A 15,475-nucleotide genomic window follows, 5' to 3' on the forward strand; every position below is an offset into this window, starting at 1 on the left:
AATGAGTAGAGTTTTCAGGGATGCACGATGATATCAAAATGAACTATTGCAATCGGCAAACATGCTTTTCCCTATTTTGCACAATGAATGAATATTACACTGATAGGCATTGTATTCCATCTGCTATCTGCTAATGGGACATCACAAAAAGAGTATGCATAATATGATATTAAGTCCACTACAGAAGAAACTTGATGATCACTAAAATCAAGTGGGAAAAAGGAGGATATATCAATACTGGTATAGCTTATTGGCCAAATGAGTTGTTACATATTGACATATCGGATATCGGCCAAAAACTTATCAGCATGCATCCCTAGTTTTTCAATGCTTGACTGACAGTCAGAAACTATTTTAATAACTGCTTAATCATTTGAGTCATTTCTGAAGCAAAATGCTAAGTATTCTGGATCAAGCCTCACCAGTTCCAGAATTTGCTGTGAATATCTTTGGACTGCTGGTTAAACAAAAAAAAAGCTATTTCAATATTGCCTCGTGCTCTTGGTTACAATTATTGCCATGAAATGTATCTTAGTTTCATTCAAATTACCTTTAGTCACATGATGTTGTATCATTCTAATGAAAAAAGTGGTTTGTCAGTCCTGTTAACTTTCCATTAGTATTAGATGAGTTGACTGTACAGTTGCTGTAGCTAGCATTATGTGATGAATTCAATTATGGTATAGCACTGAGCTGTTATCTTCAAAACAATCATACTAAAGATAACTTTTAGGAGCATAGTGCTAACGTAACGTAATAACTTTAATGTACAAATTTGTGGCCGGTCTGGTCATCTTTTTCTTCTACTGCTATTACTTCCCCTTCTTCATCTGGTTAATGATGGGTGACAACTGGTGTTTGAGTGGCATTACTGCCCCCTTCATGGGCATATGGGTGGTTATCGTAAATGGAGGACTTATCAAATATTTATTATACCTCCAGTGAGGAAAATGATATGCAAATAATTATTGGATATCTCCCAGACTTACTTCCTGTATATGCTTGGTTTAATGTGCTTTATGTGAGCTCAGAAAAAAAATGTCATTAAACCATACTGACATGGCAATGAATCATTGAACCTTGAATGTTTAGCATGTGGGTTGTACTTTTGTAAAACATTTGTATTTCTGCTGTTCTGCTGCAAAATAAAATGTAGGCTACTTCCTCTTAATGTCACTTACTCACCCATGCAGGTGTATGGTTGACTGTACAGTCGACTGTGAGAACAGAAAGCAGCTTTGTTAGTGATATGATAAAGAGAGGGAGATATGTTGATGATCAGTTGAAGACGGCAGTTTAATGACGTGTCCGAGGTGGGGGAAATGGGCATATCTGTCATCTAGGAGGGTAAAGTCCATGTTTGCTGAGAGCGTTTCCAAGCACTGGAGTGGCAGGAATGGAAGATCACCTTTCTGACACACCTCCAAGAAAAAATATGGTTGTTAAATGCTGAGTAGTTTATATGGTATCAAAGTTGGTGAATGTGCCACTGGTTAGGGATAGATAATACTTTTTAATATGACACATTTTAAATTCAATCCTCTGGGATTCACGAATGTCAATACAAAAATGTGCGCCGAGGTAGATGTTCAGATACCTCACAGGGTAGGTGAATATTAGTACCACATTTCATAGCCATACATCCAATAATGGTTTGGATATTTCTGTCTGAATGAAATCCTTGGACAGGACAAAAAACATTGCCATCCTTAGAGACATGTTGCTGGAACAGCTGAAAAACAAACCACTTTTTTATTATTAAGGGGATGCATGTTATAGGATTTGTTGCCATGACTGATGCTGATATTAATATATCCACTTTTTCCCCCCATCTTCTACAGTGGAATTAACATCATATTATGCATACTCTTATTGTGATGGTGATGACAGCAGATGCATAAAAAAAATTGAAAATGCAAAGCTTTTCAACTTATAAAATATTCATTCATTCTGCAAAGTAAGAAAAAACTTCTAACTTAGGGTTGAAAAATAAAAATATTATATTCATTAAATAAACATGCTGCATCCCTACAGACAAATGTTAATTCTATTTTCAAACATGTTTTGTGAGAACATATAAGGTGAGTTGTGCAGAATGTGCAGATCAACAGCGAGCATGCAGCAGGCACTAAGTGTCATGCATTTTTCACAAAAATGACACATCCTACTACAGCTATCCTCCCACTGCAGTGCCCCTGGAGTGTTTTAGGTAATTCCATAGCTGCATATTTGAGAAATTGTGTCTTACTAAAAAAATTAAAATTAAAATGTAATAACAAAGCACATGAAATTAATACATATCTATCAGCTGAATGAGCTCCTGTTGCAAAGAAAAAAAAGGAGAGAGCGTAAAACAGTTAAATACCGACCAATGAGCCTGTTATTAGATGCTTATCAATCACCTTCCTCTCCTCCTCTCTCAGTTACAGCTTAGTGTACTTCTACGGCGTTTGGATCAACCCTCCAGGTTTAATGGAACGCAATAAAACCACCCTATCGGAGGGCGATCGCAGGGAGCTCTCGGCAGCAGAAAAACCCAAGAGTAAGAGAGAAAAGTTTCCAGAGTGCCGTAAATCCTGTTAATGTTCGGGTCATGTCGTGGACTTCTACCTGAGATCAACCTGTGTGCAGGTAATTCATAAGCAAAGTCTCTGTCAGGAAACGTGTGGCTCGCTTTTACTGTTTCAAATGAGTTGCAGTTTGTCTATAGCCACAGATACTTTACAGAAATGATTTCCCATGATGTTTCTCCCTGTAATAACACAATTCTTCCTTCATTGTCATAAATAGCACACGTCTTCATGTCGCAATGTTTGTTTTTTTTCAAACTGTGATATTTACAGAAAATCTAGAAGTTTAAACTTAATTGAAAATGAGAGATTTGCTCGTGCAATATACTCTTATTATCTATAACTTTTTTTAAAGTTAAGATGAGTTTGTTTTATTCACCTCCGTGTATAACGATCAAATCCAAGGCGTATAGTGGACTTGGAAAAGAGATTTTGAATAAACAAAATTAAATACAATTTTGCGGTTCTATTCAATTTAATTCAAAACATTTTTACAAGGTTGTAAGTTAAATTCAATTAAATTCAAACAACTTTATTTATCCCAAAGAGCAATTCAGTTTCAACACACTACAAAGCATACAAACATTTACAAATAAACAGCAGACAGAGGGGTGTACCATGAAGTAAGATTAGTGCCAATTAGAGTTATGTTGAGCCTAAAGCCAGGGTTTCATGTACTAAGGAGGAGGCTCGCTTTTAACCCGGTAAGATCACCATGGTTACTTATGTGGCAAACTTAACCTGGTTGGGGGCAGGTTATATTCTAAAATTCAGCTTGAAATCAGCTTGAAAAGCATCTTTCATAGTTTCTCTGCGTAGCGTCACACTATAATGTATGTCAGCAAATGAGCTGTACAAATTGTTGTATAAAGGCATTTTATATTATTATTTTTATATTCGAGCCATGACAGAAAATCGACACGGATTTTTACAAGTGTCAGTTGTGTTGGGAGTATAGTGAAAAAACGGAAGACGGAGTGATCTTGGACGCAGCCCATGTGTGTTTTTGTCTGCATTTCAAACAACTTGGCTTTCTCCCGTGTTTTGACTATGGTGCGACAGTTGGTAAAGAACAGTGTTGGGCTTCTGTTGTGTCACTGGTTTCACTGCAGTGTAATCTGAATGTCGTTTCCTTCAAGGTGACATTTCATCCACCAGCCAACAGATACCTTAACCTCCTGCGCGAGTTCATTTGGTGGAAAAATGAAGCTGCATTTTTTCACAGCTATGAGGTATCTTCTTGTCTTATCTGCTCTTATCTTATCTTCTAAGGTTTTCTTTTGTGATCTGGTGATGTCATTCTTACCAATTCATTAGAAAATATAGAACAATGGTAAATAAGGGCAAGACAACTGAGCAAGAAAAACTTTTTAATCACGCAAAACCTAAAGAGCTGATCTAATTTAGGCATTTCTCTTTGCTACTGTACAATTTAAAGGCTGAATACTTTTAAGAGTGACTATTGTTTCTTGGAATGCAGCGTTAAGTTCTAAATGCTCTGTATCTGTCAGTATGATATCACAATGGACACGTTTATTTCATTGGTTTTTAATGTTTAAATTCAACGAGGACACAATAACAAAATTTAAAAAGCCCTCAGACAAAATATGGAAGGTTTGTACATCAACACAAGTGTCCTCAACCATTGCCACACAGAGATTGTAATATTGTGGAAAACAATGCCATATCTCTGCATGCTTAGTACAACATTAAACACTGTGGGTCATTTATAATTATATTCATTTACGGTGAACTAAAGTGTTCTCTTTTTTTGCTGTTACATCGTTTCAGTTGGCTGAAGGCAAGGAGTGCTACAGTCTTCTGCTGTCTTGTGTTACTTGTTGTATATCTCACTTCCTTTTATGTAAGGTGAGTAACAAAGTCGTCATATTGCTCTTGAAGATTTTTAAGAGTCAATTTATTGACAATTTATTTATCTGCAAATGTCCCTTCAAAACAGTTTTATTCCAGTCTCATGTTGGTCATTTTTCAATATCAGACATTTTGCGACTCTCAGCCCTCTGGACAGCCTGCAAGTGGCCAGTGTAGGAGATGTGAGACGGAGCATCAGCATGCTTGACTTTTGGTAAGAGATGTTTAGTTTTGGCTGCATAGGCTCAGTACATGCATTTGTGGTGGGAAAGACGATTTTGCTTTGTGTTTTCTTAGCCAATATCATGTGTAAGTACATTATTATGTTCACATGGAATTCTGGGACGGCAACCCGGATAAAATTCTAGTCAGTGAGAGCATGGCAGTAAAATTAGGTGATGCCGACAGAGAATACAGCCAATAACAATGGTAGACTGCACTGCTGTCCAAAGTTTGAAAATTGTAACTTTTTGCCATAACTTTTTTGCTTATGCTGAATTTTCTACCGGATATTACATAGCTCCTACACAAGGACAAAAAAAAGGACAACGAAAAGCTAATATTTTTGATGCAACAACACCCGCAATTGTATAATCAAAAAATTGAAATCCTACCAAGATGTTACAAGAACAATGGACATATGGCGGCCGATTGTTGCTGTTCTTGATGTTGGCTTTTCTGTTACAGATAAATATGCACAAGACACAAAGGGAGTTAATGTAGAAAATCTTGTACTCTTGGTCAGTCTTCACTTGAATGAATAATAAAGTATACAATGAATAGTATTATAAAATAGAATATAATAATAATAATGTTCAAATGACTGACAGAACTGAGTAAGCCTCAGTTTCCTAACTTGAATATAATACAAACATCTGATGAGAGAGGCTTTTTGCACTACACATGTGCATGGACAGAGACATACCAAAAATGTAGTTATAGAAGAATCATTCAGTCTTATACAGCACATTTCACACTTTATACTGATGTGCCTATCATTGTAGTCTAAACATCTACAAGGTCTTGCTCTTGTAGTATCCTAACATTCAGACACCCTGAAGCCTCCTCACATGCCTGCATGCAGACAGTGAAGGACTCTGAGGCCTCCGAAAGTACCTAAACATGACCATGGACGAATCACACATTAATACAGTTACTCTTAATTACATCATGTTTACATTTTCATAATTCAATTGAAAAAAATTCTAATTCTTTATGAAATTAGTGCAGTTCTCTTTTATCTGTCCATGTTGGAAACGACTGAATAAATGTCTTTTGGAGGGAATTCATTTTTTTTTACATTTTGGAGAGAATTTAACAATCATTTAAAGTCTGCAATAGAATATGAAGGGAAAGCTTATAAATTACTACAATAATTAAATAAAATTATACACATGAAATAATTTTATTTAATACATTTATTCTTCTTTTTTTTTTACATATCAACATGGCAACATATCATCACACATATTGTATTTTGCCATCCTGCCATTCTATCAGGGGTTTTTTTCTATTTTTTTCCCGTGCTGTCCGGGAGGTGTCACCAGTCAGCCATCTACCAGATTCCACGTGAAGGCAGCTAGATTCTTAATGATGCAGACTGTATCACGCATGATCAAAATAAGTTTCCCACTGAATCAAAGTAAAAGACATCAGTGCAGCAATCCTCCTTTCAGACAGACTTCTAGAAAGACATCAGTCTAGTCAGCTATAGAGTATAAGGTACCTGCTGCTGGTGTACTGTGACACTGCATGTGGAAAATTTGTGCAATAGGATGAGGGATTGGTTATAGCTCTTGAGTGTTAAGAGGAGAGCGTGGTGTACAACTCTCATCAAGTGTTTTGACCTAGAACAGCAGTGGTGCCAATTTGTTTCTTTTTTGTTGTTGTTGTTTTTTGCAAAAGTCACTTTGAAATGATTTCATTCAAGTGTCATATTGGTTATTTTTCAAAATTAGGCATTTAACAAACCAAAGCCCAGCAGACAATGTGCCAGTGACCAGTAAAGGAGGACAAAATCAGAGCACCAACTTAGACGACAAGCTTAACTTTGGGTAAGAGATGTGACCCTTTAGTTTTGGCTGCAAAGGCTCAGACATCAAGTTAATGTATCTAAAGGCATATTTAAAAGCAAGTTGTCAAACTGCCTTTACAAAGAGATAAGATGAAAGGTAATAATTGCACCATCAACAAAATACATGTCTCACTAATATATTTTCCATAATTATTATCTGCAGCGTCATCTTGCTAGCACCCAGATGCATAATCTCTTTTTTATTACAATGTAAAACTACCTCTGCAATAATTGGAAACATTACATCATATCAAACTCCTCAGAAACAAGTAAATGGAGAATATCAAACTGAATGCCAAACTGAAAGCATGAACAAAATTAACAAAAAAACAAATATTATGGATAATTATTGTGATCAAAACTACAAAAAAGCACTCCCTTTTGAGGGGGAAGTTATGTCATGATACCAAATCCTTTGCCATGTCATATTTCATTACTTGCTCATCATCTTAAACATCATGTAAATCTACTCCTCATATGGCTGTTTACATCATCATCAAACATTTTTGTTTTCATCTTCCATTTCAGAGCCAGACCAAAGGTTGTTACACGCACATCCTGGAATGCTCCTGTCATCTGGGAGGGGATGTTTGACCCAAATCTGTACGACCAAAACCACATCCAAAACAACTCATCTGTGGCCCTCACCGTGTTTGCTGTGGGAAGGTTTGTTGGTCCAGAAAAACTGACCATGAGAATACCAGCACTTCAACACTTGCAGTTCAGTCTAAATCTGGCATTCTTGCCAAAGGATTTGGTATTATGAACTTTTGTCTAAACCTTAATTCACCTGAACAAGATACTCTTTCGCCAGTTAAAGCTGAATATCATAATGTGGAGCAGTATAAGAAGAGCAACAAAATGCTATTACAAACTGACACAATGTTTTGTCCAAAGATGGTATAGGAAGGATGTTTCCATTTTACTTTTTACTTTACTCTATATTTGGTTGTGTTCACATGGCTACACTGATCCATATATCATCCCTCTTTTTCCTGTTTTTCACAAGTGGGAACAACATTGTTTTCCTCCAGTGCTGATAAACACTTTCACTTGTGTGTGTAAAGCATCGTTCAAACATACTGCATTTGACAGCAGATCTGCAGGCAGGGTCAGGGACTTCATGTTGCATTCAAGTTGCACCTTGTAAACTGAAATCTACACATTGCTTTGTACAGCAAAGCATGTCAGAGGTGACTTTGATGCATTTAAGTGCACCTTGTAAACTCTGTAATCTATACTCAATAATACAGCATTTTTAAACAATTAAACACTAAATTCATACCCAATAAGGAAACATTTTAGCCAGAAAATGTGCATGTTTGAAATAAAATAAACTTTTACTAGTCACCGGTCTGCTGCACACTAACCTTATTTTGGTCAATGCAAAGTATGTTCAGCCGCTGTATTTTTTGTCTACCAGTCCTCTTTGCCTGTGAGTGAAACATTAATATCGGACACTGCCTGCAGGATAAGAGAGATAGAGGACATTTGATCTTGGGTCCAGAGTCAAAGTAATGACCGCAGTGTTGAAAGATCTAGAAGCCATGAACACATATGCATGATAGCTGTCTAAAATAATGAAATATTAAAATAAAACCTGACCCATAGTGTGGTAGTTTTTTGTACTATTTTTTTTCTAATTAACATAATAAGTAATAAGCAACAGCACTTGTTTGTCTCTTTGTCTCTTCCTAAGGTACCTTGATGCCTATCTCAAGACTTTCCTTACCTCTGCAGAACAGCATTTTATGTTGGGATTACAAGTGACGTATTACGTGTTTACGGATCTACCAGAAAAAGTACCAAACATCAAGCTTGGTCCTCACCGGAGCCTGAGGGTTATCCAGGTGGAAAAGCACTCCAGATGGCAGGACATCTCCATGATGCGCATGAAAACGATATCAGATGCCATAGAATCAGAGATTCGTCACCATTGCAATTATATCTTCTGCTTTGACGTGGATCAGGAGTTTAAGGGAAGATTTGGCTCAGAGGCTCTGGGGGATTCTGTGGCTCTGCTACACGCATGGTTTTATAAACTTCCAAAGTACCAATTTACCTATGACAGAAACCCCAAATCCAAAGCCTACATGACAACAGGAGATTACTACTATCATGCTGCCATCTTTGGAGGCTTGTGGAACAATGTGAAAGATTTGGCAGATTTCTGCTTTCTGGGTATCATGGAGGACAAACTAAACAATGTGGAGGCTCGGTGGCATGATGAGAGTCATCTGAACAAGTACTTTTGGCTTCACAAGCCAAGCAGGCTGCTCTCCCCTGAGTACTGCTGGGACCCGATAATAACTGATAAGAGAGACATACTTGTCACCCGCCTAGTTTGGGCACCAAAACATTATGACAAACTTCGTACTCGGTAGAGTGACTTAAAGAGCCACAAAATTGGAGTAACTTCATCAGACAAGTGCAAGATTGTTTACTATGAGCTTGTATTTAATTCCCACCTTTTGAGGGATTTACAAAAAAAGGTATGTTGTATGATATGATGCCTCATGTTTGTGATGTTATGTTCTGAGCAGTACTGCCGTACCACAAACTTGGCAGCTACCAAAAAGAGAAAAGCCAAATTTCAAAGAGTGAAAACCAGGGTGAAGGTCAAGTGGGAGAGCAAACTCAACAACCACACCGCTTCAAAGTGTGCTTAATAAAAGATCATTACCAAAGACAAGCTTAAGCTGATTATCTAACATAATAAACGCTAACAAAACACAGGAACTGGTTGCATCGAAGGAGCTGCACTAATAACTTTACTGCCTGCCACTTCAGTTTTGATTTTTGGGTTGTTTGTTATTATTGGTTATTGTTTTCTTTGCAGCAATCATTATGCTTTGATGATGTGGTTTAAAACATTTCCACAATATCAAAAAGAAATATTTTTTTATTGAATATTTTTGTTTTTAAACAAAATGATTTAATACACAACAAGATATGGCAAATGTTTTAACAAAATCTCAAATAAAATATTTAAAATGGTTAAAGCAATTCGACATCTATCCATTAGCTATTATGCTTTAGAGCAGTGGTGGGTCCTGACCCCACTAGGAGTCAACAAAGGTTTACTGGATCATGAGGCCTTTTTGATTTTAAGGATAAGGTTAAGGAGTAAGAAAACTTAAAAATAAAAAAAAAGCAATATCTCAGCATTTCAGACATTACTGTGAAAAAAACTTAAGGAAATTGATATTCCTAAAATTTAGATTATCATGCAAAATGTAAACTTCAAAAGAATCTCATTCTAAACAGTCTCATCCTGCATTTGAAAAGTTAGAATAATCCAAACAACCAAAGAGCTAACAGAAAAAACAAACAAAAGAATTTGTCAAAAAGAAGCCTGTTAAAAAAACTGTTTGAAAAAAATAAAAGTAAAATTTAATTAGATTTTCACAGACAGAGAAGCTTATAAATCGGTATTTAAAATATCAGGTAAACTCATCTCTGATGCAATATTTACAGAAAATATTCCAAATCACTATTTAGGTTCAAACCTCCTGCACTTTGGCAAAATACATCACTTAGTAAAGATGTTACATGGGGCTGGAGATAATCCCAGCTGACACTGGGTGAGAGAGAGGTGGGGTACACCCTCAGTCTCATCACTATGCTAACACAAAGAAAAACCATAAACACTTTAAAAGTTGATTTAAGAGTTTCTAAACAACAGAACTTGCAAAAGTTTGGATGGGGGGGGGGGGGGGGGGGGGTCAACCCACAGCTCACTAGCTTTGCGGGTCTTGTGGTCAATGTTTCATGTGGTTGGGCAGCTTGTTAGAAATATTGCAGGTTTCAAGCAGGTGGGTCATAAAGTGACAAAACAGTGTTATGATTAAGTCATTAATAATTCATGGGAAAATTGTGCAATCATGCAAATTCACAACAAGCAGTTTTATCATCAGTGCTGCTGCATTCAGGCTTTCTGTTACTCAGCATTTATCAGGTAGATCTGTTAAAGTATGAGGCATTGAAATCCCTCTGGTCATAATGTCCCATAAAAATGTTTCTCTCTGCAAATATGTAGGCCTGATACCATGTCCTAACAGCAAGCAAGTGCCTCTCTCTCCAGATCCACATATTTCTGATATATTTCTTAGATGATAAAAACATGTATGTACAAATTTCGTGGTGTGCTGTTCAAAGTTAAGACTGGTGTCGAACCAGATGCCGAGGTTTCTTGCAACGGGCTTAATGTTATCCACTAGCGGCCCAGCAGATGGCAGAATCTGTTTTGCCATCTGCTGGGACCCGAATACAAGTATATCAGTTTTAGTTGAATTCAACTGAAGGATTTTTTTTGACATCCAGTTTTTCACATCAGAAATACAGTCATGGAGTTCACTCAACATCCCTGGATCAGCGGCTTTAATGGGCAGGTACAGGTACAAGTTCCCCTTCCTGCTGTGAGGTGACAGTGCCAATCACTCCACCATCATGCAACCCTCAATTTAAGATATTCTCTTTAATTTAATTAAAATATTAGTACGGTTTTTACATAGTTGGCTGGGAAGTTGCCTGTAAAGTGTGTTTACAGAGTTTGACCTATAAAACAATTCATTAGGCCTGGTAGAAAGTACCAGTAGTCTGGGCTTAGCTAAACCTGGCTGATGGTGTCACCTGCAACTGAATATTTTACACGGTGCTCCAAAATTACTTTATGGGCTCTTAATCTTTTTTTTTCATTTAGGACCACATGTACTCCTTGGGAAAAAAAAAATCTTAACACAGAGCACTTTACCTAAATGAGACTGACATGAGTATTGCATGTCAACAGCCAGTGTACCCAGCTCACCCCTGGGTGGTCCACCTGACCACTCAGCATGAACCATCCAGCAGCCACCTGTGTCATTCAGCTGACCTCAGATAAGCCTGGACCTGTCTGACTGAAAGCGATGATGCATTATTCATAGACTGCCACCATCTGGCACATCAGCACACCCTGCCACCTTACCACTCACCCTGTCAAAGACATACAAAGAAAAGGGCAGGATCAGCAGAGCAGTCCTTGCCTTAGTACGTTACAGGCCAAATGAAAAGGCATCGTAGTTTTAGGGTCTGTTTATATAGACCAACAATTTACACAAGATTGTATAGTTGCCATCACATCTTTTCGATAGAGAGGGTTTTGAGAATTTGTGAAGAAAGTAACAATTTATTGTGGTTTAAGTGCAGCACTGATTCCCAGATTGAAGAGCAAAAAGTGAAAGCCAGAAAAGAAAAACACAATCTAGTGCAGTTTTCCCAAGTACCACTTGAGGGTGCTATCATAGAGTCTGCTTTTATTGTACTACCTTCACAAAAGACCTCTCTCTAATACATCTATAGTATACCCTGTGTATATACAGTATTGCAGTGGTGTGAGTTTTCTCAGTGTAAAATTAAAAGGTCACATTCCGCAGTGCCTGAAATTAGACTTCACTGCAACATTAAATAATTTGGGATGCAAAATAACATCAGCATGTCATCAGTATCAGCAGATAATGGCATTAAAATGAAATACCGCCATCGGCCCGAAATAGACATTTCTGCTGTTATGACAAGTGCTAGGTGACAATTTAATGCAACTTTAATTAGTTGAAACAGTTCAATTCATCCCTGTATTTGAGTATTGTCAGGATTGTCTCAGGGAGAGCACTGTCCAAGCCTGTTGAAGGGGGATGAATTTTACAGTTTTGTTAACAATTTGTTATACAAGAAAAAATACAATATCTCACTGTTTGACTATACCACCACTACACTAAAAACAAATCTCAAGGAAAAACTACAATAACAGGGTTTTTCGCAATCATTGCACTATGAAAATCTAATTTTCTTTAAATGAGTTTAAAAGAAATGAGTGCTGTAAGATTTTTTCATCTTGTTTATTATCAACATTATCAACTTTTTTTAATAATTATTTTATAATGGAGGGATTGTTTTCTTGATTCTTGTGCTGTGATTTGTCAAGATGCTAATATCTAAAAAAGAAAAAAATCCTTAAACTAGTTGATTGATATTGGAAATATGTAGAAATAATCTTGTAACACTGGATTATTACACATGAACACTTTTAGGGCTCAAAATTTTAGGTCATAAATACTGAATGGAACATACAGTCCTCACAAACTCTACACATACACTTCTTAACAATCTCACAATCACCACATGATGGTGCTCAAAGCACACAATAATCATGGCAAGGAGCTCAAAGCACTTTCCAAACAAAGAAAAACGCAGTTACAGGAATAGAATAAAGACTAAGAAAAGGCTAAGAAAAAAGAACATTAGTCAGATGTATCATGTATTTATAAAGTTTGTTTTTCTTCTCTTATCCTATGAAAGACAACATATTGGTCTAACAATCACAGTTGTTTATACACATCAACATGGAGAACCAATTTTGTAAAAAACTTGCGGTTTACCAACTAGCAGGAACAATCCAAAAGTCTTTTACTATCACCAACATGACCTTCTTTCTAACTCTTCCTAAACAAGTTTTGATCCAGCATCTGAAAAACAGTTCTGCCTCCAGTGCAGCTCTGCATATGAAAAGTATTAAGCTCGAACAATTGCATTACACAATTTTTAAAAATCCAAGATACCTGCTGTGCTCACATTAAACAGACTCTTCTTAGTAGTAGTGCCAAAGTCAGGCCATGCACCGGCACTCGACACAAGAAAAGCAATTGGGACATGGTGGCTCTCAATATCTCCTGTCTTAACTACAAAAACAAACATGACTGTTCCACATGACTGTGCCAAAGTAGAGCTCATGAAAGACAAGCAGCTCGCAACACAAACTGTTTGTGCCCTCATTTGTGCTGAAAATAGAAACAGTGGAAGGCTGGGTGAGGGCACACAGACAGCATGTGTCGTCTGTTCTTCAGAAATACAAAATAAAAGCCTAATAAAGATGTGAAGTCAGTGTATCAAGCTCGGCAGCGTATTGTTGGATGCTTTTCTGTGACAGCTAATTCAAGTGATAATGGGCACAAAGGAGAAGTAATTGGCACATTTCTATTTTTCTAAAGGAAAATATTGCACTTTTTCCTCCACTGATGGCTATAGTTACTAGTTTGTCTATACTTCCAACCCTGGAAGTGTTGTACTTCAAATTCAAACCCACCCATGTCAACCACACTGACTCTGGATTCGTAGGTAGCCTCCTAGTCTCATGGGTTCACCTGGCAGTGGAGAAAGTGATATCACTTCAAGTTATATCCACCTGCGTATCAGGTGTCTCACACACAACTGCTGTGTCCATTTGAATGAGGCAGCAGTCTGGTCATGCATGGTACAAACTGAACACACACACACACACACACACACACACACACACACACACCTGCGTTTACACTGTGTGGTGAGTCAGGTGAAATATGCAACAAATCTTCTCTGCATGTCCTCTGATACCAATTAACTATGTCTTTTGCATATCTATGAATATGCAAAATTTCTTAAAAACATAGTTTAGTATAATTTCCATCTGTGTTTCCTAGATGCATGTCAGGGGTGTTGAAATTATAATACAAAAAAAATTAAAAAAGAAAGGAAAATAAAATAAGAAGAGGAATAAAGAAAATAATTGTCAATAATCATTCATTGAGAAAAAAGTGTCAAATAACACGCCTCTGACAAGTATTTAAACCTATGGAACCATAAAAAATGGTTTGCTTTATTTACAAAACAGGAGAAAAGAGTCTTGTGATTATATATTTAAAATCGTGTTACAGAAAACTATATGTATTTTTCACACTTATGTTGTTGTTGTTTTGTTACTTTTTACTAATTTGCTTGCAAACTTTTTTTGCTAATTTTAGGGGCCATTTCTCGTTCACTTGCTTATTGCATTCATCCCATCTTTTTAAAAAAAGTCAAGCCAGTTCGCTTCAAAGTGTTAATTGCCTTATCATAAAAGTAATTTAAATGACATGAAAATAAAGAAAATGTTTGCACTGATAAAGGCGCAGACCAGAACTGAATACTAAAGACACAATCATTCATAGACTTCCAAATGTCCAAATGACTTGTCCAAATCAAAAAGCTTCCATACATGCATGTACATGCATACACACCAGTATTCCACTTACTTATAAAGCTAATTATTCATTATAAAACACTTAAAGAGAAAAAAGGATGGCAAATTTCTGACAAACAACCACTGCAAGTAGACTTTCTGCACAGGCCACAATGACAGAACACACCCAACAGGTGACTGAACAAATAATAAATGCAAAATATAAAGCCTTATTATGATCTGATTATGGTTACTGTTTATGCAGACAGTTATACAACTTCACATAAAACAACTTTCAAATTCCCAGCCAAATAAGCCAATAAAAACCCGCATAGCATCAAAAACAAACCCAGCAAATACACACATCCACTGCGGGACGTTTCATTCAAGGGACACAAGCGAGCAGAGAAGGATAGAAAGACAGACAGACAGACAGACAGAAGAAGTGTAATTGACTCACATGATATGATGCCATAGTCGATTCTCATCTTCTTATTTTGGCGAACTGGTCCATATCCATATCCGTGCCCATTTACATCCAAATGCACATTTCCTGTGATGATAGCTAGCTTACTTCTGTTTGGTTGCTAGATAACTAGCCTCATATCGTCGGCAACAGCAGCAAACAGCGATGGCTACTTCCCCCCGGTTGTTTGGTCTAAATATTGTCGCTAACTTTCAGTTACTTTTTAGTGAGTGAAAAGTGAAAATAGTTTATTTTCCAGCGCCTGTCCATTCGCCGTTTTCAGTGGCAGGACAACGATGTCAGCTAACTTTACGCTTCATGGTTCGTGGCTAATGTCAACACGTCAACTGATTCCAACTTCACCTTACTGACGTCATTGAATGCGCGCGCAGTATCCTCATTCACCAGCCAATCAGGAGGAGGGTTGTTTCATTCAAATATCCCAGGAGATAAAGACAGTAATACTACTACTACTACTACTA

General features: G+C 37.0%; 1 protein-coding gene across 1 annotated transcript; it reads left to right on the top strand.

Moving 5' to 3' along the window:
* The first annotated feature begins 3,773 nt into the window (after nucleotides 1-3,773).
* LOC121945515 (N-acetyllactosaminide alpha-1,3-galactosyltransferase-like) lies at nucleotides 3,774-8,900 on the top strand. Its single transcript, XM_042489734.1, has 5 exons — nucleotides 3,774-3,802; nucleotides 4,362-4,439; nucleotides 6,401-6,496; nucleotides 7,045-7,182; nucleotides 8,216-8,900. The coding sequence occupies exons 1-5, from the start codon at nucleotides 3,774-3,776 to the stop codon at nucleotides 8,898-8,900; spliced, it is 1,026 nt and encodes a 341-aa protein (XP_042345668.1).
* Nucleotides 8,901-15,475: the final 6,575 nt, after the last annotated feature.

This window comes from Plectropomus leopardus, chromosome 1 (assembly GCF_008729295.1).
Source record: "Plectropomus leopardus isolate mb chromosome 1, YSFRI_Pleo_2.0, whole genome shotgun sequence".
In the NCBI taxonomy this organism is placed as follows: domain Eukaryota; kingdom Metazoa; phylum Chordata; class Actinopteri; order Perciformes; family Serranidae; genus Plectropomus; species Plectropomus leopardus.